The sequence below is a fragment of the Diuraphis noxia genome, unplaced genomic scaffold (genome assembly GCF_037042655.1).
Source record: "Diuraphis noxia isolate RWA-SAM2 unplaced genomic scaffold, SU_Dnox_SAM2 contig0002, whole genome shotgun sequence".
Lineage (NCBI taxonomy): Eukaryota > Metazoa > Arthropoda > Insecta > Hemiptera > Aphididae > Diuraphis > Diuraphis noxia.
The window spans coordinates 51,323,395-51,349,609 of NW_028301712.1; the positions used below are offsets into that span (position 1 = coordinate 51,323,395).

At 27.7% G+C, this 26,215-nt stretch overlaps 3 protein-coding genes across 4 annotated transcripts; 1 reads left to right on the forward strand and 2 right to left on the reverse strand.

Moving 5' to 3' along the window:
• Positions 1-4,162: 4,162 nt before the first annotated feature.
• On the reverse strand, positions 4,163-6,497 carry LOC149058642 (uncharacterized). Its single transcript, XM_089221436.1, has one exon. It carries the CDS (start codon positions 6,261-6,263, stop codon positions 5,544-5,546), a length of 720 nt encoding a protein of 239 aa, XP_089077562.1. The 5' UTR covers positions 6,264-6,497; the 3' UTR covers positions 4,163-5,543.
• A 5,740-nt stretch (positions 6,498-12,237) lies between these two features.
• Positions 12,238-15,294, reverse strand: LOC107171536 (uncharacterized protein KIAA1143 homolog). The gene is made up of 4 exons (XM_015521784.2): positions 14,746-15,294; positions 13,640-13,766; positions 13,300-13,457; positions 12,238-12,650 (listed from the first exon to the last, which is right to left on the reverse strand). Exons 1-3 carry the CDS (start codon positions 14,851-14,853, stop codon positions 13,300-13,302), a joined length of 393 nt encoding a protein of 130 aa, XP_015377270.1. The 5' UTR covers positions 14,854-15,294; the 3' UTR covers positions 12,238-12,650.
• Positions 15,295-15,756: 462 nt separating this feature from the next.
• On the forward strand, positions 15,757-23,375 carry LOC107171535 (uncharacterized). 2 transcript variants are annotated; one of them, XM_089219321.1, is made up of 8 exons: positions 15,757-16,349; positions 16,554-16,614; positions 16,751-17,033; positions 17,559-17,763; positions 19,361-19,755; positions 20,040-20,223; positions 20,290-20,586; positions 22,299-23,375. In XM_089219321.1, the coding sequence occupies exons 3-8, from the start codon at positions 16,777-16,779 to the stop codon at positions 23,148-23,150; spliced, it is 2,190 nt and encodes a 729-aa protein (XP_089075447.1). In that variant the 5' UTR covers positions 15,757-16,349; positions 16,554-16,614; positions 16,751-16,776; the 3' UTR covers positions 23,151-23,375. The 2 variants fall into 2 exon arrangements, with proteins under 2 accessions (XP_089075447.1, XP_089075448.1); XM_089219322.1 differs by lacking the exon at positions 15,757-16,349 and adding an exon at positions 16,453-16,475.
• The last annotated feature ends 2,840 nt before the right edge of the window (positions 23,376-26,215 follow it).

The following is a 26,215-nucleotide window of genomic DNA, read 5'->3' on the forward strand; positions in this document are numbered from 1 at the left end:
TTATAGTCTTCGCATGTTTGAAGTTAGTTTCCAATCGTGTCCGATTTATACATTTTGAGTTATGTTATGCGATTTGTAAATTTATTTTTCAAATTATTAGGTATAGTATCATTCGTTGGTGTAATTGCAGTCACGCCTATAATATATTAAAATGATACTATGCAGTTGTTTAACCCACAGGCACAGTGTAATGCCATCAGTATTGTAAAAATATGAATATTAAACTTTTACTTGTTGAATAATATGTGAGATTCCTAAAAACTGAAAAACTCAGAATGAGTACCTATAGTTGATGATATATAATATTATATTGGTACCTACTTATAATTTTTAAGTCATCATTATAGAATCTCATAGTTTTTTTTCTTTTCAAATAAGAATCGAAACCAAAACGTTGTTGGAAGTAAGACATAAAATTAAAAATAGTAACACAAAAAAAAAATCAAATATTATAATAATATTAGACTATTTTTTATACATTGTCTTCTGAATTCTAACGTCAAGGCATCAGTATTTGTATGGTACATAGTCTATAAGTTATAACATAATATATTATATATATATAGTGCAAGTTTCGATAAATTAGAACAGTATTTATAAGTTTTCGCAGTAGATTACTAGATTAGTAAACATTATGTGACGAGTGGCATGAGTGCCTACACATTTTTAGTGAATAATTTACTTAAACAGTTAAACATAATATGTTACCAAGATCTTATCCTATGATTTACAAAAGTTGTAAAGCTAGTGCATATAGTGACCATCACCTAGTGATGAACAATAATAATATTGTGATTCCTCAACCTACCTGATCATAATCAAATTATGATTTTAGTATTTTACTGATTATAGACTGTAGAGTCCCCAGCCTTTTAAAGGATTTAAAATATTTTATTAATTCAAAATTTAATACGTATTTATTAACTATCTTTGTAATCAATTTTTTTTACTAATGTTTTTAGTAGGTATTTGACTCAGTGTATTAAATTAACCGCGGCGTGTGTATTACCAAGTATCAATAAATATTTTGTATATAAGTGTACACTGTACATAGTAATAATGTACAGAAAATACTTTTTTTTTAAACTGTAGCTTACTTTAGTAACCACCTATATTGTTCGTAAAATTGTGTGGAATAATGATGAGTTGTATTTTTGGTGTACGAATGTGCTAAAAATGGTGGCACTCTGGATGCACTAGAATTACCTATTATATTACGTATTATTATTATTATTATTATTACATTATTCTTCAGTCCGTCCCGAAAATGTAATATAGATCATCGTTGAAAATAGTGAAGTTATAGGTAAACGTAAACCACAGAGTCGGGCATACTAGTTGAAGCGGAATTCACAATTAATATTGTTAAGTTCTTGTACATATTATATTATACGGATACGACGTTGGTTATTTTTTTTTTTCATTCGTCAATGGTGTGCACACAATAAGTCATGAACTTATTTGCCTGTCGTTTCAATAGTCAACGTGTGTATACGTTTTTAAAATAAATCAAGTAGGTTACTTACATTATGTATAACAGTTTTAATTAAATGCGTATGCGTAACATGTTATATTCACTTACGACACACACATCTATCTAAGATAATGTATATTTAAGTGCATACATTGTTATAATATAAGTCTATTGTATTTTGTACGGAGACGAGTTGTCGGTTTTATTTTCGTTCTCAAATTATAATATGTAGGCAGTTCTCATTGTTTTATTATATTTTTATAAGTTATAACATACCTATGAGATCAATCCGGATTTCGCACGATCGGTATCTCGCTATTCATTAGATGGAAACACGACGCGCACATCTTAACGATGCGACTTCATAATAGCCATTTATACGTACATGCAGTGTTTACTGTTATAGGTACCTATGTATTATACGTATCCGGAAACCGTCGCTAATTGTCTGGGTACATCTTATGTCGAAGAAATAATGAATAATAAATAACCGCAACGCGCAGTGGTCGTCGACGTTCGTCGTAATTATTTCTTCGGATGCAAATTTAATATTTCGCTTCTGCTGCTGTCCGTTGGGATTCATACATGATTGTCGTACCTCTTAACGGTCGAACTAGATATATAATATTATTATACGGGTAATAGGTACTCAGAGGAAATAGGTAACTAATAGGTACTCTAGGCCACAGGGGCGTATTTAGAAATGTCTTAAGGGGGGGGGGGGGGGCACAAGCAAAAAGTTCAAATTTGCGTACATGGGGCGTAGAGTTGTAAAATTTCTCATATAATAAAAATAAGTATAAAATACAGCGAATGGGGGAGGCACGGGCCCCATGTGCCCCTCCCTTAAATACGCCCCTGCTCTAGGCTATTAGAATTATGCTAAATATTATATTATTAACCACTGATACAATACAAATAAATTATTGTAAAAGGTAAATATGACAAGGGGAAGAAATATCATTACATCAACAATTTTTTGTTTGTTATGGATGAATAGACACAGGACACATATGAATCTCGTATTTAAAAATAAATTAATATGATACTGAAATGCTTTTAATTTTTATACAAAAATTGTCTTTTTCCTTAACAAAATTGTTGTATAAAAATATTTTTTTATGTAAGTACCTACTAGGTTTTTTTTAAGGTAGATACTGGATTTTTCATAGCCAAGGAATACAAAATAACGCTTTAATAGCGTATAACAGTATAACAGTATTAAATATATACATATAGTTATAAAATTATAATTTAATTCAGCAAACAACTCAAAAAAGCATTTATTGGGTTATTCTATAAATTTGATTTGCCATCAATTCTTATTGAAATAAACAAATCCGAGAAATATTATATTAATCCGGTATGCTTAAAAACAACTTTATAATGAAAGAACAATAAAGTAAAACGTCTTTTAAGTTTAAATTTGAATACAAATAAATGGGCATAGCCGTTTTCGATAAAAAAGAACCCTTCCCTTTTCGACCAAATTTAAAAAGACTGATTCCCTTTACGACCAAAAACAAAATTTTTCGTAAAATTATGGCAATTATATAATTATGTAATTTTTACAAATTATTAAAAGTATAAGTTGGTACTGAATAGTACCAAGAAATTTGAATTCGATTCGAAAAATCTTCAAAATTTTAATAAATGAAATAATAGGGATAATTTTTAGTGTGTGTGTAAAATTAATATCGCTTTGTAAATAATTTTGTCGCGAATTGTATTTTTACGAGTATTGTTATTTTACAACATTTTATGCAACTTATAAAAAACTATATTATGTAGCAGCAATTATTTTATTTTTTTTACATACATTATATAAATTTTTGTTTTGGCTGAAAAGGGAATCAGTCTTTTTTAAATTTGGTCGAAAAGTGAATCGGCCGAAAAGGGAAGGGTACATTTTTGGTCGAAAACGGTCTCGCCCAAATAAATACATAAAAAAAATACCTAATATTATATAGTCCATATGGAATAGAAGTATTTAAACAATAAACATAAACACGTGAGCCATTACTACTATAATTATTCCAATATAATAAGGAAAACAAATATTATTCATTCTCCATGTATCTTAAAAACTTGAAATAAAATGTTATTTTTGATTTCAAATTAGAATATACATATATTGTGCAAATTATTTCAATTAAAATCTGTTTATAAACACAAACTACTGTATATCTTGTTCTAACCAATAACTACTAGCAGTATATTTATTAAAATATAAATGAATATCGATTCTATGCCAATTTTTCGAGTATGAATAATAATTAATCAATATATGATACGATTCCTATGAATTATATGGTTTATAGTAAATACCTAAATAAATAAAATCATGATACTTATATAAATATGCAAATTAATATACTACGAAAACAATTTTTTCTAAAACAATCTTTTTTTGTAAATAATTAGTATGAATGCCACGCAGTTCGTAAAAAAATTTACAAATTACCTAAATTTATTCAATATTTAAAAATAATCTAAGTTAAACGTAAGGGTAGCCAATATAATTTTATTGAAATGTTTTATTATATGACGTGGCCCGTAAATGTAGGTGTACTGAAGAATAAATTTAATTTTTAAATTATATTTTTTTCAGTTTACTTGTAAAATTCACAAAATTATATTCACTGACTATTTTACAACTATATATATATATACATAAGTTCACATATTACAAGTACACATTTTTAAAACTATTAAAATTATTATATAATAATATATTAGCCATTAGGTATATTATTAAATATTACATTTAAATAAATTACATAATTTATAATATAACGAAATTGGCGAAAAGAATTCGATTCCGTCAAACAATGCCATGCCAATTGGCAATTATAAAAACATCAAAGGATTTCTATGTATAAATTTCATTATATGTGTACTTATATAAAAAAGTTTAAAGGAGGGAAGCTCTGCAGGTCGAGCTAATAAAGGAACTCACGCGAAATTGTGTTGTAATACTTTTGGCTAGAGATCGTGCAAAAAGTCTCACGTTTTAGCTAAAGGCAACCCAAGCACATATATATATATGTATACCTATAAAAATCTAATGGTAATATTGTGAAATAAACTTTATATTAGGATTCTTTGAATATATAACTCTTAAAATATTATCACGAAATTACAGGCAATGCAACAATCCACAAAATATATTTTAAAGCTACCTATTATATAGTATTTTAGTTCATGGCGTTCGTGCGATCACAATAATAAAATTGATCATCAGTGCATTGTTAATTTATATAAAATAATAAATAATATAGGTAATGATGACAACGAAAAATATGCATCAGCTAGAACGGTTTAATATAAAATTCAATATGATTTACACAATATAATATACTCAGTAAAATACGACGTTCAATAGATAGGTAATAAGGCAGTCGACAAGTAATGAAAATTTAAAAATCTCGATAGGATAAATCGTCGTTTTTAAGATGGTAAATTATTTTCAAGACTTCAAAAGTGCAGAAATAATAATAATGGAATCGACGCACCTGGTTATTTAGCGTGCGCTAGCTAAGAAGGGATTTGTAATTATTGAAAAAGAAAAATAGTATTTACAAAATCGAATTGACGTCGTGTTTCCGGTGCACCTGAATAAAAAAATATTACGAGTATACGATCGACAAAACGAAAAATTCATTTGATTCGGGAAGTTTAAAAGACAGCCGTTCGTGCCTTATAATAATAAAAGTTATAGCAGATATACATACGACATACCAATTTCATGATGAGTAAATATTATACTCTTCATTAATATTATTTTAAAACGCCAATCATGACGATTGATACGAGGCAGATTACGAGTCGTCTATAGATATACATTTAGGGGAGGTTACTACCCCTGCCGAAACATTTCTTAACTTAGCCTTGTATATATAATAAACTACCTATATGTAAATACGTGTTAATTTATATTTCTACCCCCCCACCCTACAAAAAATAATTTTAACAATATTTATGCGCGTGGAGTGGTTGTATACCTCATATTAAAGTATAGTTGTAGCGTTTTGCTATGAGCGTTTACCATACACTGCAGCAGCCGTTGTTATGACGCAAAGTTAGTGACGAAAGCTAATGACAGCAATAAGGTTGCAGTCCACCGCCAACACTGCAACAGCGGAACCGAAGAATTTGGAGTCGTCGGTGCGGGCGTAGTGACGACGGTGGTGACGTTCGTCACTCCGTAGCCCAGCGGACTTGCAACCTGCATCAACACCCCAGATTCGGTGGTTGCTGTCGGGAATGTTGTGACGTCGGTGGCTGTAACGACCGTTGTCGCGGACGTGGACGGCTGGACCACCGTGGTCGTGGTAGTATACACAGCTTTTGTATCGGCTGCAGCGGTTGTGGTGGTAGTGGCGGTAATGGTGGTTGTGTTGGTGACGGATACTTCCGTAGTAGTGGTGGCGGTGGGCACCACGATGCTGACGTCGACGGGCGGTGATGCAAAGGTCTTTTCCGGTTTCGTTGAATAGCGATCACCGGACATCTGTAAAGCGTCCGCGGTAGTAGAATCGTAATCTTCATACGAGTAATCTCCAGCGGCCGCAGCAGTCGCGTTCCACGCGGCCACCTCTTCGATCATGTACACCGTTTCGTCTGGTGGCATTGTGGCCGTCTCGCCGCCCTCGAAAGTGGTGCCGCGTGCCGCCGTGATGACGGCGGCGAAGATCATCACGACGGTGAGGGTGACGGTCGTCGACGTCGTTTTCAGATGGTGATGATCATCACTTCTGCGGCATCGGCGCCGCACATCGGCCGTCATGATGATCGTTTGAACGGTGAGCGGTGATCAAATGCGGTAGGTCGCGGAAGCTGCACGGCCGGTGTTGTGCACAACTGCGCCGTATTGCGTCAGCGGTTAAAACAACGATGTTATAATATTAAAAGGACAATAACAAACGATGAGATGATATAGGCGATATAACGATATAACTATAGGTAGACATAGATACCTATATAGTGTATTGACGACTACGGCAATGGTGTTACCTATAAATCATACATGCGCCGATTGGCCCCGCCGCCACGTTTATTTTTATAACTAATTTTGCCCGGCGTGGACTGAGCCACCGCTGAACGACCTCGTTTAATGCCAAGAGTATAATATGTTTTCGCGAATTACGATTTTTGCACAGCACGTTTGTATAGCCGTCGCACCTAATAATATTATTAAACTGTGTTGCGGCGCCAGTAACGATAACTTACGCTTGGGCGTAGGTATAGATATTATAATGATAATTAATTATGCGTGTAAACTGTATGTGCCAGCCACCAGGGATGACGGCAACGATGTGCGTGCAAAAACTTTCGTGCCGGCATTTCGAAAACAGTGACTTTATTTGTTTGGCTGTAGTCAATTTGCACCAAAATTGACCCAAAATATTTGCAACATGTGTAATTTGCACAATTTTTTTAAAATGCGTTTGTAATTTGCATCAAAATAAAGATATGTGATTTGCACCATCCTCAAGTAGTAAGAAATAGTAATTGTAATTTGCACAAAAATTAAAATCGATTTTTTTTTTCCATGTATTTCGATAGTTAATACAAACTTACAAATTTTTATATCCTAATGTAAACTTAGTTTAGTTGTTACTTGTATTTATAAAATAGCTGAGCTTATACACATATTGATGTAAGTACTACGTTTATATAAAATTGTATAATTATGAATATAAAAAAAAGTCGGCCAATTAAAAAAATTATATGTTATTAAATCGTATTATTATTATTATAATGAATATTCGACAATCGAACAAATAAATAATCATTTTGGTGCAAATTACAAATTCTATTTTCGACTACCTGCAGTGGTGCAAATTACATATCTTTAATTTGGTGCAAATTACCAACTCCCATTTGTTTGACAATTATTTCGCACCTCAACGGCATTAATATCGTTTTCAATGTTTTCATATTTTTATTGTTGTGCTCAGTATAAACATCATAAAACAAATTATATGATGACTGTCGTCACTGATGATATAATTACCATTTAATAAGCGTTCGTGAAGTCCCCCCCCTCCACATGGCCCCACCAAGTATTATTATATTATTTATCATTATGTATTTTAATATTTTCAAAAATTGTTTATAATTTCACGAAAATGTATTATATTATTTACTTGGACATTTTCACAACTTAACTAGATAATATATGTATTTTTATTATTTTTAACAGGATTTTTTTATACATTTGAATTGAAAATTCAAAAAATTGAAAAAATTAAATTTTTAAATCAAAAACCTACTCTCGATAGAATTTATCAAAATATAGGTATCCATTAAAAAACTTGCTTAAATATATAGGTATTTATATAAATTTAAGAAATGCTCTGTGGAAATATAAAAATTACACTGCAAAAGTTTCAATGTAAAAATAGAAAAACATATTCAGTAAAATAGCTGCGATAATATATTATAGGGAAAGGTCTACTATCTTTATTGAAACCGATCAATCAATTGTAGTTTGAAGTCTAAGGGACCATGACATCAAACGAGGGAAGGGGTTACATGAAGACGCCCCTCCCCATAAGTGTTTCTGTTTCTACAAGCCTCTTGAAGGATTGCAAATTGTTTCCCGAGACTTGCAATTAATTGCATAAAAATTGCAAAATTTTGATGCCGGTTTGAATTTCGTATGGTTAACTTCACGAACGTATTTAATAATGGAATCTCGCAAATGAAATATTAATTTTAACAATAATAGGTACTATTATTATAAATTAAATATAGGTTATGTACCTATATATTAATATATTATATTTGATTATGTATGTATAATTTAGGAATCGGAAATTGTACCTAGCACTAAAGTAAGTAAAATACTTTAAATACTTGTAAATTGTAAGTAGGTACCTACTGAAATATTTCCATAAAAAATATCCAAAATTGTACTCAATTAATTTTTAATTATACCTATTCAAAAAATAAGTATACATACAAATTAAAAAAAAAAAAAATTACACAATTTAAAAACGATAGGTATTATCAGTCTGGTTTACATGTGCTTGGTACCTTGGGTGGATACATATTTTAAATGTAAATTGACGAGTTAATTACCTATAATAGAATGTTAAGTTAGCGATAAAATGATTTAAGTATAACTTATATAACCTATATCAGTTACTACAGGGGTTGGCAAAATAGCTGGCGGCCAATGTCTAGACCACCGCGTTGTGGGGAAATAAATGGATCACCAAATTTTATTTTTTCGAATCATCAGAATTCCTTTAGAAACTAATCGCTGACCCCTGCATGAGCTTCTAGGATAACACCGTATTATTATCTAGTATCTACCACCAAATTATTTTATTCTTATATAAGTACAGGGCCACAGGGGATACGTATATAGCCATATAGGTATATAACCAGATTTGCACCACTACATCGAATCATTACAATATGTATATAATATATTAGTATCTACTTATAGGCTATAATTATAATTTATAATATTTGCCAATTTGCAATACATATAGGTACGTATACTGCAGTATGCACAGTATAAATATTTTTAAAAGAAAATAGAAATATCTAAAATGTTAGTTGGTACCTATGCAGTCAATTTTTTTTCTTAACAATTATATTTTTAATTTTTACTGTACATCAAAAATTCATAAATTTCACTCTAATATATATAAAAATGTGTGGTACCTATAATACAAGAAGATATTATAACCAAAAAAAATCCAAAATAAGTAAAAATTGAAAAATAAGTAATTTATAAATTTATAATCGCATTGAAATGCATTTCTATTTTTCTAGTTTGTTGAGAACAACAAATAATTTTTTCGAAGATAAAAATTAAACATATGCAATGCAACTGATTCCGATTCACGTACATAACATGATAATATTATATTAAGCTATATATCGTAGTGGTCGTTGTCTTTGCACGGACGTCGTGATTGTTACCTATTGGCTATTATATGTAGCGCAAGTGCATCACGACTTATTACCGCGGCGCCAACCTTTATTGCAGCGTCATTGGCATTTGGACAGGTGACAATTATCATTTTTTTATTAATTGTAGGTACCTACATATTATTTCTTAGGACTATTTCTACCGTCTACGCGTTACGCCGTTGCGCATAAACGTGAATATTTAATAATTTAACTTTTACGTCCACAGTACCATGTTAAACTTGACATTTTTCAAGACAAGTCCAAAATTTTTTTTTAATCTGGATACTGGACACTTATCATTTTTAATTTCATAGGTATTATAAAAACTTTTGATCAATTTTTAAAAATGTCGGTGATAGTTCTACAGACAAGTTTATTCTGGTTCGGTATGCGCTCTACATATTATTTTATTATTGGCATTTATATCTGTCAAGGATGGAGGAGCGTCTCCAGCTAATGGTCTACGCCTATCGTACTTCCATTGGCCAGCGAAACGAGCTTCGTCAATTTGAACACACTCCTTACTTCTTCATGTCCGATGCATTGCCGTATGAGTAGGCAATTCCAATACAAATTCAACAATTTGAATAAGTGTTAACCCACTGTTGCAACGTTGGTTCAAGTCAGTGAAATTAAAAAATCTGCCACTAGCCCATGTCGATCTTGTTGCAGCCTTCTTTTGGACACCGACAATTTTCACATTAGCCCATTTCCGTCGTTTTACTTGCATTTCTGAGTCCTAATAAAATGTATAGTAGAAATTACAGTAAAAAGTAACTACTACAGTAATAAATATAAGATAATAAAGTTGAAAGAAAAACCCAACATATCATATATAAAAACAAGGTAGATTATTTTTGTCAAATATTCCAAAAACGTAAACCGAGTGTAGAACGGCAAAACCTGTAGAATGCATACCGAACTAGCACCAAAATATCTAGTTTCATTATTTCATATGCATCATTTTTTTTTAAATAAGATAAAATATACAAATTTTCATTTGATTTTCATGAATATTATAAATTATAAATAATAAATGTATATTTTTTATTAACTAAAATACTTAAAACAATAAAAATTGCTATTAAAATAATAAATTAAGTATATATTATTAAAAAGACTGGTTTATTATTATTATTTTAATAACAATTTTTATTTTTTAAAGTGAATAATGTTATTATTTATTAAATATATCCGCGATTCATTAAATTTATAGCCCTGATAATAAATATTAAATATTATTGTAAATAAAATATATTTTGAGAAAAAATTTGTTGATGCTAATAAATATATTTTTTTATTTCATTACTCATTAAATAAAGTGCAGATTTCTATGCAATAGCATATTTTATTTAAGATCTTACTCTGATCACTCTTATTACTGTGTAAGCTGGCTGTCATATATATAGTATATGCGGTCTACCGGCGATTTACGAATATAGTATGCGGTCTACCGCGAATAAATAAATTAAAAATATCATAATATTATAGTATAATTATTGTAGAAATAATGCCTGGTAAAAAATTTATTTTTTTTGACGTCCCTTTCTCTTACAACGTAAAACTCAGTTTCCTAACCTCTCTCCTTACGTAGGTATAAATTCATAGCTGCACTTCCACACTTAATACATTCGGCATTTTCATTATTTGCCACAAGATTTTTGCTGATTAAAAAAATTGTGGTAGATTCGTCACTACTAATTATTATTACTTTTGCCAACATATTGTGTGTATAAAATATGATGTTAAAATGTGGTGTTGCGCAATTATAAATGGCATACTGAGCTATTGAGCCAATACTTTTACAAAATGTTGAAGTATTGTTATCTATGTATAATGCAATTAAGATAAAGAGCATCTAAAAGATCGAAAAATATTAAAGTGTATCTATTAAAAATAATAAACTTAAGCCTAATATGTAAAAACCACAGATAGACCGCATCCTACAGCGGCTGGTAGAACGAATTTTCCGGTAGACCGCATACTATATGACAGCCTTAAAGTGGAAATCATACCAAAAATATGTAAGTTTGATTTGACATGGTCTCTTGTGCATCGTTATAAGTATTATTACACAGATCATTTTAGCAAATATAAAAGTCATTGAAAGACTGGGAAAGGATATGATGAACGTTGTAAAAAAATGTCTAGATATAATTGAAGATAATATGGTACTGAGATACTGTTGTTAATTTAATAACATTTATACCTACTCATCTGCAGTTTTTAGTGATAGCAATTAACAATAAAGAAACTAGAAATTCAAATTATCACATTCAATTAAAGTATTTCAAAAATGATGAAATAAAAGAAAAAAATCAAGCTATTCCTGGATCAAAGGAGGCAACACTTCAAACAAAGTTACATGATCTTATTAATAAAAATAAAGGCCTGGTAATTCTATATTCTATGGCAAATTAATACAGTACTATTAAGCTAAAACGTTAAGCTTAGCTTCATATTACCAATGATACAGTTTATCAACACTCAACAACTTTGTTTAACGTCAAAATAAATTATCGTTCTCAGTATTTTAAATTTGTTGACAGATAAACGCCACAGCTTCACTGAAGAAAATCTGAAAATGCATATAGTTATTTATTTTCATAATAATTAAAATATAATAATTTATAATACCTTTTTTATAATATTTGAATATAAATACAGATTTGTGAAGAAATAATTGAAATTTTCTTGCATATTTATAAAAAAATTTATATATGACATATTTTAATTTTTTTTTAGAAAATTCTGCACTTCATTTATTATTAAATGTAATGATAATAGAAATAATTAGGTACATGTGATGTAAAATAAGTTTTAAGTAGTTATAGGTTATAAGTTATAACATTTATTCAAAATAAAAATACATAAGTCAAAGAAATTATATTGTTTATTACTATTCGATAATTAGATTAATTGGGATAGAATTTATAATAATATAGCAGATATTTTTTTTAAATTGTATACAAAATTTAAATAAATCTGAAATAAATTTACCCTTAAATATTTTAGTGAATTTAATTGCCATTTTTGAATATATAAGCTTCCAAAATTTCTTTTAACAATCAAATAAATCATCATAATTTATTATAAAAATATATTGACATTATATATGTACATTTTTTATTAAAATAAATCTATATTATATACATATATCGATGTTTATTAGAAAAAGTCATTGTTGCAATCAACTATCACTCAACCATGTCTTGATAAATGAAAGTAATTTAGAAGTATCCTAAAAAAATAAAAAATATTAATGTTATTTACATTTAAATAATTCAATAATAAATATTTAAACTAATTGAGTTCTATATTTAGAATAAATCTTCAATAAATATTTATGATAGTTCCTATTTATAAATTTAAGATAAAAAATACTTTAATAACAAAGAGAAAATATTATTCAGTTAATTATTCAAAAAATATTATATAACACACTTTGAAAAATAATTATCAAAAAAGTATTTATAATTTATTTATTACAAGCTAATAATTCAATTAATAATAATACTTATCACCATTAATTAAAGAAATAAAAAATATTTTAAAAACATAAATTGGCAAATTAGAAAGCCAAATTACAAATTAGTGTCAAAATGTTTTGGAATAAACTAAATTGATCTAATGATATAGGTACTTTTGTAATAAATTATTCATAGGTGCAAATGGGTGGGTAACACTTTAACGCTTTAAAAATTGTTTACCCCCATCCCTGAAAAACTGAAAAGATGATGTTAAATGTTAACCATAAGAAAGACATTTCTCTAATTTTATCAAAATAACGTAGCCCTCTCCCAAACTGTAGAGCATATTTTGTGTCAATGGATTTAGAGAAAACTAGTTTTGACTATCAAATAAATTAATACATTTTAAGAAAACCATACTTAAGAATACTCTTCTTCATCATCAAAAGATAGAACTAATTTTTCTGTTCGTTTTTTCTTTTTATTCACTCTATGCTTTTCTTCCGATTGAGGAGTAGTTTTAGCTGGACGTTTGAAGATTATACGCTTAGATAAATCTGCTGGTTTACTGTTTTCTTCTGAAAATATATCCATTATATATTTAAATATTGTTTTAATATTTACCATAAAGATTTTGCAGATAAAAGAATTTTTTTTAAGTATTTACAAGTAAAAGAAAATAGTCTCGAAAATAATATATCAAGTATAATATAAGTATCTATTTAAAACATACATTTTGTATGATTTAAAGATTTTATACCTTGTTCTTTGGCTAATGCCTCTCTGGAAGCTTCTTCAGAAGTTAAATCACCTTCAGTTAATACAACCACAGTAGGGTTGTCATCATCGTATGATTCGTCATCTTCATAAGTTGGAAGAGCAATTTTCTAAAAACAATTAAAATATTTAGTAGATTATATACATTATTTTTGTTAATCTTAATATATTAAGTAAATAGTTGTTATATTACATTTAAACCTAAACTATTTAAGTTTTAATTTGGTACCAAACAGTTTTTAATTTATATACAATTTTTTGATAAAGGAATTTATGAATTGTGTACATTATTACAAAATACCATAGGTAGGCATTTCAAAAGAAAAAACTACATTGGTTGATATTACATATCTCCAAATTAAATTCATAATATCGCTATCTAGGTAAATGATTGTATTCAAAAAGATAAAAACTCTAATTTTTATAATTAAAAACTGATAATATGCATAAAACATTGTTCATTAATGTTATTGAAGCATGATTTTTTTTCAATGACTATACAATGTTGTATGCTATAGATGAGTAGGTATAAATAGTATAAATAAAAGTAAATTAAAAAATCAATTAAATAACAATGATAAGTTTAAAAAAGTGGTGTTTTGTTTGTAATTTTGAATATCACTGAATTAGTGCATGACAATTAATAGTTCTTTAGTTTTTTTTATCCTAAATGCTTTTTTTAAAGATTAGGTTCAATAAACCTGTTTTTATTTAATTATTATTTGACATTAATTAGAATTAAAATTGTATTATCAGTTTCCTATAAATTTTTAAGGGTGTCTGTAGTTATTGTTATCCCACTTTGTGCTTAACTTCAGACAATCATAAATTTTATATAAAAGCTAAAAAAACAAATATAATTTTGAGGAGTTAAATGTATTGGCTAGATTGAATTTTTTTTAAAGAATTTTAAATTCATTATTTTAAGAAATATTTTGTAAAATAAGATAACCTTTAGATTAACTCCATTCTATGGTATTTATAGTTAATGGTACTACCTAATTACATTTTTAAATAAAAACACGCCTAAGCTTAATTATAAGCTTTGAAATATTCAGTTTTAAGTAATAAATAATAAATAATACCCACTTTTGTATCAACAGTAGGTCCTTCTTTATAGTTGGCTTCTTGTTTTAATTTTGTTAAAAATGATGGTTCTCGTGGTTTGATATACGAAATTTTATTTCTTTTTGACATTTCAAAACTGATTTTGTAAGTTAATATTATGTAGGTACTCAAATTCCTTATTTTGAGCACAAATTATTCCTAAATAATATACTGTTGGTAGGTGTTATTATATTAAACTTCCCAATTTGAAACATGTAAAATATTAAATATTGACGTGCCAGAGAACAGAACACAAGAACAAATTTATTAATAATTTATTACTAGAGTTTAAATACTGAAAAGTAACAGTTAAATAATAAATATTTTATCTTAAGTTTTTTAATAAGTTTTAAGTAGGTACATAACCATGATAGTAAATCAAATAACAGTATAATATACTTTACATTTATAATATTAATTAGTGTATTATAACAGTGACACTTTATATTAACAAATAAGTAGGTAATAATTAATAAAATAACTGAAAATCTGGATAAGTCAAGACGCCAAGATGGTACTACGGTAGTAGGTGGTAGTAGTAGTTACTATAGAGGCAGAATATTGTTAAGTTGTCATTGATAAATGATAATATTATCACCACAAACTACATTAAGTTGTGATAATATAGATATTCAAATTCAATTCGTATAATATTGTATATTCTTGTATCTTACAACGTTATAATATATATTATATAATTATAATAAGTTATAATACTCTGCTTACAACAGTTCGTGATCATGACTAAACTTGATTTTTACTCTGTAATACCAAATACCATAGAACAATAATATAATAGTAATACTATTTATATAATATAATTATAAACTATATAATAATAATATATAATATATAAATTATATACTATATAATAATAATATAAAGTAATACTGCAGATTAAATAACATTTTAATTTTATCAGTGATCGTACACGAATATATCTCATAACTTAGATCATATACTATATGATCTAAGCCTCATACATACACATGATATACCTATATTAATTATACGTTATTCACTCCACTGATATCGCTCCGGCAATACTTTTAAACTTAAACGGCATATTTAAGCATATACTAGCATATTGTAATATTATGGTAAATGTTAAAGGCATAAGCCATAAATGCGTATATTTTTAAAGCATAATGTTCCTTGCCCAAATTATGAAAGTAAAATATATTCTCGTCTGTTATTCAGATTCGAATAATTTATTATTTTCTGCCGCAATGTCGCGACGACGATATCATTCATTTTATTATTTACTCAGAATGAAAATAATAAAATAAAATAAATAAATATTGAGATTATGCACAGTAGGCACATTATACAAACTCCCAGCAAATATTGCTTATTTCGTTTCTTGTATAGTTGTATAGACTGTAGAGGCGATAGAACCAGATGAATAGTAGTAGTTAATAGTTAATGGCTCACTAGCCATTAGCTAAATAGTAAATACGTAAGATGGCATTATGACAATGTTAATTAATAATTAATAACGTCCGATACGTTCGAGTTTTGTACGGAAAATCGACTAAATCGAGATAGCAGAAATCGGAATAATATATTGTATTGAATATTTATTGGTAAGTAGTTTCATGATAGAAATTAATACTTCTATCCAGACTTCTATCTATTTATCTATAGTAGGTAGTTTCTTATAGTATTGAAACGAGCCCACAAATAACCAACAACTAGAAACACTTTCAATGGTCGGCATTAATAATTGAACATTGGACTTTATTATTTGATTGTACTTGTTCTTATTTTTACTATTTTAAATTTTTCAGTGATAAATTCAAGTTTTCGCTGCTCTCACTTGTTTTCCATCTATAATTGACGAATTTATGAGTAAGCATTCCAATGTTTGGTACTTAGTTTTGAATTTTCGACAATATTAAATTTATCATTTTATCATACGTTTAATGACAGCTACAGCTAAAAATTTCGAATGAATGCACTTGTAATAACTATGTTATTGATTTAGTACACTCGTGTTTTGTATACTGAAAAATGGCTGGTTATGTCGATGACTTGTCTGATTCGATGGGAGCTTTGTCCTTCAATGATGACCACTGGAATGAACTAGGATTGGATGACAGCATTCAAAGACAGCTTAGAAAAATAGAAAAAGATTATGAAAGTATTTTCTCATGGGACATCCAACAATTAACAGGCGTTAATCAAAACCTTATGATGAACCTCATTGATAAAGTTCATGAAAAATTAGAAATGATCATAGACAAGAACAATGAATTCAATTTAAATAGGTAGCTATCTGTCAGATTTATTTAAATACAACTATTGATTATAAATTTAATATTAATAATAATGATAATATCTATAAAAAATATTAACTATTAACTAGATTAATATAGCATTTAAATTTAAAACCAATGTTATTACTTAATTTCTCTATGTTATTTTTTTATTAATAAACAAAAATTCATAAGTATCAGAATACAATCATAAGGTTCACACTTAGGTCCATATTAATTTTATAAATCAAACTGTTTGCTTGCAGTGTTGCACACAATGGCATAGCGAAATGGGTAGTCAAAACACTGATGCTCTGAGCGATTCGGAGCAAGTGGATGATAGATTATGAAAATATGATCGCAAACTTTTAATTAAATATTTTTATGATGAACTTCTTTTTTTTTGTCAAAAATGTATGAATTATGAGATTTTATTGAATCTTTGGTTAATGGGTAGAATATTAGACTTGTCTCTAAAAAATGATTAAATTACAATTGTAGATAAAATATCTAGAGTGAAACTATTTTATTTTTTAGATTTTATTTACAATTGGTAGCTAGTTATGAACTTTACATTAGTAAAAGTTATCAAGAATCATATTTGGAAATTGAAAATGTTCTTAAATTTATGGAAACCTGTAAATTTGATGAGTCAAATGAACAGTACTCTGATGCTTACTACCATATTGCTCATGCCACCAATGCTTATATTGCATTAACATTAAAAATTGATTCAGAAAAGGTAAATTTGAATTACTACTTATTAAACTAAATTAAACTTGAGTAACCTATAATAAGTAAATTTGTATTCATGATTATACATACTAACCATATCATATATCATGTTTAAGCATACTAAAAGACTATAGTTTATAAATACTATGTAAATAATAAAATGTTTTGAATATTCATATACCAATTATTTTTACATTTTAAAAATGTAATCTGCTTAAGAGGATGTCAGCGCACTATTTGTTTTCTCTCTCTGACCCACGCGTAACATAGACAAAACGCATTTACAAAGAATCATTTTTTCTACGTCTTTAAGTAATTTTAGAGTAAAACCTTCCATTACAAAAAAGATAAAGAATAATATTTTTGAGGGAATGACATATTGATTTTATATTTTATTGATATTTGACTTTGTATTCGACTTTCAAAATAAACAAAAAAAATACTGTACCTACATTTAAATAATGTTTAAATTATTTAGAGACAATATTTAGACAAATCGATATGTCATTCCCTCAAAAATATTATTTTCTATCTTTTTTGTAATGGGAGGTTTTACTCTAAAATTACTTCAAGATATAGAAAAAATGATTCTACGTATATGCGTTTGTCTATGTTACGAGTGAGCCAGACAGAGAAAACAAATAGTGCGCTGACATCCTCTTAAAAAATTAGTATCTTACGTAAATTCTGATTTGATTAATTTAATGGTCTAGTGTTGTAAAAGTGTAATGAGTCATTACAGTATAACTGAATAGAACTAATTGGATTAATTAAATATTTTAATTTTTCCTATATCTATCTTGGTATTACCAATGATAATTAAAATAATTATTTTAATAATGATCTACTGTTATATTTATCACTTTTAATGTAATTTTGGAGTCTATATATTGTATACAAAATTATTAAAATAAATCTAAGTGTTTAACCCTCTTATAATAATAATAATTGATGCTCTTCCATATGCATCTTATTTATTCTAAACATAATCCTACGCATTACTACGGTAAATCCAGAACCTTTTTAATCTCACAGTTAGATTCAGAATTCAGATTCAGCTTTTGTTATCTTCTAGGATTCTTAATAATTTTTTCTTGTTGCGAAGATTGGAAGATTTGAATTCAAAATTATCAGTATCCTATTGCTATCTATGAATGTTTTTCATTTTATATTTCATGTATTATGTATTATTATAATATTATTGATAATTTATATAATAAAATTAAAGATTAAGCCACTTATAATGAGTACACACAATAATATATTTCTTCAGTGGCGTATTTTGGAGGAGTGTCTTCCATGTCTGAACACCCCCACCTGAAAAAAAAATCCTTAATATTGGTATTATCATTTTTTTTTATAATTAACTAATTTTATTTTATTATATATATATTCATTAAATGTTGGATTCCCCTCGAGAAATCACCCAAAATATGCTACTGATTATAGATCATATAGAGATCCAATTCAAACATTAAATCCTTAACAGTAAGCGACCTACGTGTTTTAAAAATATATTAATTATACATCATATAAATCAATTTATCAATAGGGAGAAACTATATTTGTAAAAATCATTAAACTAATGCCTTTTTCTCTTTAAGTTTTTAAAGAATATTAAACAAGTCAACAGTTTTAATCGAGCAGAGAAATCTGCAGTTTGTGCAATTAAATCCAGGATATTTATGGAATATCCTCCTAAGGGAAATGATATTGCTTTAAATTTTGCTTATCGAGCCCGTACTCTTCATTCTACTGAACCTGAATGGATAATCATTTGGTTAAAAGCCAAAGGACGAGTAAGACGTTATTACCAACAATATACAATGCCAGAAGATGATGAAATGGATGCTGCAGAAATATTATGCTCTACAAAAACTAAGGCTCGACATTTAATTCAAGCTTCTAAATTATATATGGAAGCGGCATTTGTTAATAAATTAAAAAACAACAAAGATGAATCACAAAAATTTTATGAGCTTTCATCAGATATTACTAAGTATGTAATTATTCTATGTAAATATCACCTAAAAGGTATTAATGAATTAATAAAAATAATAATAACTTAATATTCTATAACAAATTATTAAGCCCCTAGATTATGTTTCATGTTATAGTTTTCCAAAAACTGAATTATCTTTCAGAATTTATTAATTTTTAACCATTATTCAATCAAAATATTTCAATTTTTATTATTTTGTTCACAATCCCGTTTGTTCTTATTTACTTATTTATTTGTTTTCATTAAACAATTGTATATTTTAAATGATTGGTTTTTGATAGAAAAGCAATTGAATTAGCCAATGACGATACAAAACAACTTTATTCTTGTCTACTGACATGTATTGATTATCCTAAAGAGTTATTGTCAAAATCTATTATGGACAATTTAATTAAAAAATTGGAAAGTGTTAAAAATAGCCGTGTTGATCAAGTTTTAGGCAAATATTATCTAAAACATGAAAAGGTAAGATATTAATCAATTAATTATTATTAAGAAAAAATAACTAAGCAAATTATTGTTTTATTTCAGGATTATGAAAAGGCAAAAATTCATTTATCTCGTGGAATGGCTGCTGGTCATTTTAGTAGTTCATTGCAATTAATAAAAGTAGAGTGCTTGTTACAACCTGTTGATAAATTTCCTCTTGTGAAAACACTAGACATGATGTATGGTGTTTTTCCAAGCCCAAAAAGAAGGCTTATTATTTTATCACAAATACTGATATATTACAATTACTGTGAAAATAATCCAAAAGAAATGATACGTTTCCTGAAAATGTACATTGATCAAGAGATTGATGATACATTTAAAAAACGCCATTTAATTGTAAGTTATTCAAATTGAACTACTTTGTATCTATAAACTCTTGAAGGAATGCTTAAATTTTTAGGAAACTTCTTGTTTCAATGATTTTCAAGTTAATTATTAGAATATACATTTTTGAAATTTTAAATGTACAGTTTAAATACACAATTTCAGAAAATTTGTAACTAAAATTTTGATATTCTTATCAAATGTAAATGTATTTTCATACTATACTAACATAATTTTTGGTTTTTGCAGTTAGTGTATTAATAATTTAAATCAACAGTGAATAGAAGTTGGGTTGTTTTTTAAAATATTATTAGAAAGAAAAATATTACTTAGACAAATATGAATGTAATATTCTGAATTAGGTAAAAGTAAAAACAGAGAATACAATTTGTAATCATATGCATATCTAACTGCATTGCTATTCTCCAGGGATAAATCTTTGGTGTATGACATCAATGTCTAAGGTCAAAAATCATAATTTTTTACTAATACTATTATTGAAATCAAACTTATTATATTGTTATTTGTTAATTGTTATCAAATGTACATATTACAATTTTAAATTTTTAAAATAATAATGTCGTTAAATATTATTGTAATTTGTAGTATTGATAATTTAACCTGTGAATTTGTAAATGTTTTAATATACTATGCTTTTCAATAGGTTTTTTTTTGTATTGATTGAATATTATCGGTTTTGAAAAAATATCGATACCACTGATATGTGGTATCAGTTCTAGTATTGGCCCATTTCTAATCAAAACTATATGTTATTTTATTTTATTGAACAATTGAACAGTAATTGTAAGATTATTTTAGATTCTGAGCGGAGCGATGAATGTATTGATTTTACCATGATGTGTGTTTTTTTTTTGTGTTTGTCTGTCATCACGTTTTGGGGCAGTAAAAGTACTTTGATTTTTGACTTCAGTACCTGGTTCAATCAGAAAATGTATCTAGTTGGTACTTTGGAGGGTCAAAAGTAAAAAATTCTTAATACTTTTCTAAATAATCGAGAAAAACAAACTAAAAATTAAGGGAAAAACAGGAAATTTTACGCACAATCAGTCTTCAACAAAATCGATTTTGCATTTTGATGTAACTTTAAAATGGCCATAGATACATGAAATTTTCACCGAATGTTTATATAAGTATATTCTATCCATCATGCAATTTTCAAAAATTTTTGACTTAAGTTGAACTATTCATAGGCATTTGAAATTTTCGATCATTATTTGTTTTTTTAAAATTAATTTTGATAAAAATTAATTTTTGGGTAGAAATTCTTGGCTAGAAACAAATGACCATAGATACATGGAATTTTCACCGTAATTTAATTTCTACATAATAGTTGATATAAAAGTAGGTACATTAATTGTTTAATTGAATTAACTATCATCTTAGATGTTATAAACGATTTTGAATGATTTTTCTATTGTTGAAAACTAGGTTTTTTGGCTTAAGACATTTATATCATGCACCAAATAAATGATACAGAGAGATAATATAATAATAATAAGTAACTTGTTTTTCTTGTATGAATCATTTGCACACAGTTATAAATTAATGTGTGATTATGATTTAAATAATAGAAACAGAATAATTTTTGAAGCTTTTGTGTGGTATTAATAAGTTATAAGTTGATGCTGTCTGTATAAATAAATTGTTAAATTTTTTTTATCTATTGTATTTTAAAGTAACACAACTATAATTTTTGATTTTAGTTTGCTCATCCATTATTTCAAGTTAACGGATTCAGACCAAAGCAATTTTTAAATGTTCTATCTGCAAATGTAAAAGAATTAACTAACAAGATTAAATGGAGTGTAGAAGAAAAAAAAATGATTGAAAACACATTTGACAAGTTGAATAAAATATCAAAATTACATTTTCATGACAGTCGATTTAATGATAATATAAAAACTGCTTTTCATAATAATAATGAAGCCAATTCAAATAAAAGACATCATAATAAACCGTATAATAATAGAGACGACAAATCTTGGCGAAAACAAAAGGTTGATTTGTCAGAGAATGGGTCTAATAATAGCCGTCAACACCAATTTGCTTCAAAACAAATAAATCAAAATAAGTCTTCAGAAAAACATAGTGATCTAAACATAAAACCTTCAACAAGCCAGCATAAAGTGATTGATTATAATTTTAAATTACCTACACAAAAATCAAATGAGCCAATAAACAGTTTGAATAATTCAGATAACATAAAGACAAAACTAAATAAATTTGAAAACAAATTTAGTTCCTCGAACGATTTACATGTTGTGTCATTAGAAAACAACTCTATCAGCAAACCATTCAGTAGTGTAATACGTGGCAGAGGTAGTAAAATATTTGGTGGTAATAAACTAAGTTGGCGAAACCCACAAAATAACCCTCAAAATCAAGACAGCTTTGAAATATTTCACAACAATGGTATTAATTCTCAACACTCACATGGATATAAAAACAAGTATCCAAAAAATCAACAAGACGGAGACCCAAAACATAAATTTGGGAATCGTCCACACTTGTCTAATAAGTCATGCAAAAAAGATATTGACGATATTGAGAGTTAAATACATTTTTCAAAACTAAATTTAAATATAATTGATTTATCTTTTATTTTCACTAATAAAATTGTTAAATTTATGTACCTACTATTACTCTTTTAAGACTTTTTTACATTATGATTAACATATTAATAATCCAATTAATTACTTTTATTTTTATTTGATTATTATTCATGTTAAATTTAAAAAGTTGATAACTATTATTAAAGATTTACATTTTTTTTTTGATAATTTTTTGAAAAAAATTTTTTACTGAGCCTATTTAAAAAAATTGGTATACCAAGATTCTTAAATCTATTAAACCATATTGGGTATTCAACATTCGTTTAATATTTTAAGTCAAATTAAAAATCAAGATAATGTTAATTAACCTAACCTAACCCACATTAGTTTTAAAGTTATATAATATGGACCTTCTAATAAATCATATTCATACCGTTTTAGGGGAAAAGGTAGCATGGGTATTCTCAAGGGGGGATGAGGGTCTCATATCCACCCCTTCGTCTTATTTTTGTCATATAAGATACAGTGAAACTTTTAAATACTGGACACTCTGTCACTAAAACTTTGTCCGCTATTAAGAAATAAATAAAACAACTTCATACGTTGCCGATCCCAACATTCTGACCGTTATTTGAAAGTATCCGTTACGGGAGGTTTAACTGTACATGATAAATAAACGTATGTATGTATAAACTTTATCTAAGAATAGTAAAATTTCAACCATCCCTATTAAAAAATCTGTAAATCACTTTAAGACGATATAGTAGTATTTACTAAAAAGTTAATTGTAGCCTTATAGGTTCTAATAAATTATACGAATAAGTACAATAATAAATTGTATACCTAAAAATATTATAATATAATTCTTGTCAAAAATTAAATTAGCCCATTTTATTGTGTTGTTTTATACGTATAGTGAAATAAATTACTTTAATAAAAACATTAAAAAACATATGAACTATGAAGCGTACTGTTAAGTCATAAGTACCTAGTAGATGTAGACTAAAATACCGTCTTCACTCAGCTTCGTTTTACTCATATAGTATAGTGATTCAATCATGAATCATGGAATTCAAATCTCACACATTTCACCGACTTACTCGATGACGAGGCATATTCGAAATTTGAAATTGGTGAACTGCAGCTGAGTGCTTAAATCAAGTATTCAAGTATTCAAGTACCAGTTTCGATCCGGGTTTATGAGAAGAACGTACGAATTGAAACCCCATAGCCCATAATAATTACCAGCTCATATCAGCCTTTCAGCCTACCACCGATCAGTCACATACACAGAATACTATTTCGGGGGGGGGGGGGGGGGTACAAAATATAGCTACACAAATTGTACAGCAACGTAATAAAACAATTTCCTCCTACTTACTCATTATTTTTTAATGTGACAATTATTATGCTAAATATTCAAACTTTATCTATGTAATTTGTTCAGTGTTCAGAAGTCAATATATTTAGGAATAATAATAAATAAAACTTTAAATAATATATATTACGAACGTCGAACAGAACAGAAATGTATTTGATTATTATATGCACATACAATTACCTAGGTATATTAAACTTTTAAGTAGATAGAAGAAAAAATGGGTGGTGTCCACTGTCCATGGGTTTTTTAATAACTTGTATTTTTTTTGCATGATTTATATTATTAAAAGCTGATAAAAATAATCCAATATCCAGAGAATAATTTTTTAACGATTCATTGTCTATATTTGTATCAAGTTGCGTCTGCAAAGAGTTTGGTACATCAACTTCGGTTGCAATATTTTCTATATTACTCGATTCACTTTCAGTTTCTTCATTATTTTTAATTATTTTTACACCAAAATTGAATAATGACGGTTGATCACTATTTTTTTTCATTATAAAAAATAAAATATATAATATTTAATAAATTTGGTTATTTAAAATTTAATCAGTTTTCATAAGTTAGAACTCGCAAAAATAACCATAAAACTATATCGCACTCGTATATTATAAGTTATAACTTACTGTTCAAATACCGAACACACAAACACAGACCAAACTAAACGTCTAAACGACCGTCATTGTTTAACAATTATTGTAGTTTAACAATTGAATAGAAATTGTTGGTGACCGATCGAGTACGGAAATAAGATAAGATAATCTTATCCACAAAATATGAGTTTTCTAGGTATGTCGCAAATCGCAATAATACAGTTCTGTGTACTGTGTTCGTGCGTAGTCCTCAGCAATCACCTCGATCATTCAACTATGATAATAATACTATCAATTATATAGGTATAAACTTGTATTTCATACCCGACTAATAAACAGAGAAAAACAGTCAACAGTTAATTATAAAAATATTTTATAATAAATTTGACTTAATTTTCCAAGAAATTATTTCGGGGGGGGGGGTATACGTGCATGCTACCGATACTCTGACGCCACACAAAGGTTGGCAAATGCTCAAACGTTAATTCGTCTCCCAAAAATATAAATTTTTTTGGAGGCACTTTTAAGTTTGGTTTAATTGTAGTTTAGCTACCACGCGATTTTTTCGAAACATATTTATTTCAACGAGTTAAGAACAATGATGCAAAAATAAATTTGCGCAAACCGTTATTTTGGAAATGACAGCCTTCCTAAGTTTGCGATTTCAGTTTTAAACGCATGCACGCAACGCTGTTTACTTACTGCCGCGCGGAAGTCTTCTATACTATACTAATTAGTAAAATAAAAACTGGCCATTGAGTCTGTAATAACCAGGGCTAGGATTTGTATGCATGTTTTTTTTCCGACATCTGATTATTGATTTTATCAGTAATGTCCACAAATCACCTCATGATGAGATAAATGGTGGTGTTTTTATTTTGCATATTTCAATATTTGGATAAAATGCATGTTAATGCATATATTGAATAAAATAAATATTATTGCATATTTCGATTATAAGAATACGAAAAATGCATGTTTTATAGTATATTTCGTAATTAATATTTATAATTTAATATTAATATTTCGTATTCAATTCTAGCTCTGCTGATTAAGAGGATGTCGGCGTACTATTTGTTTTCTCTCTCTGGACC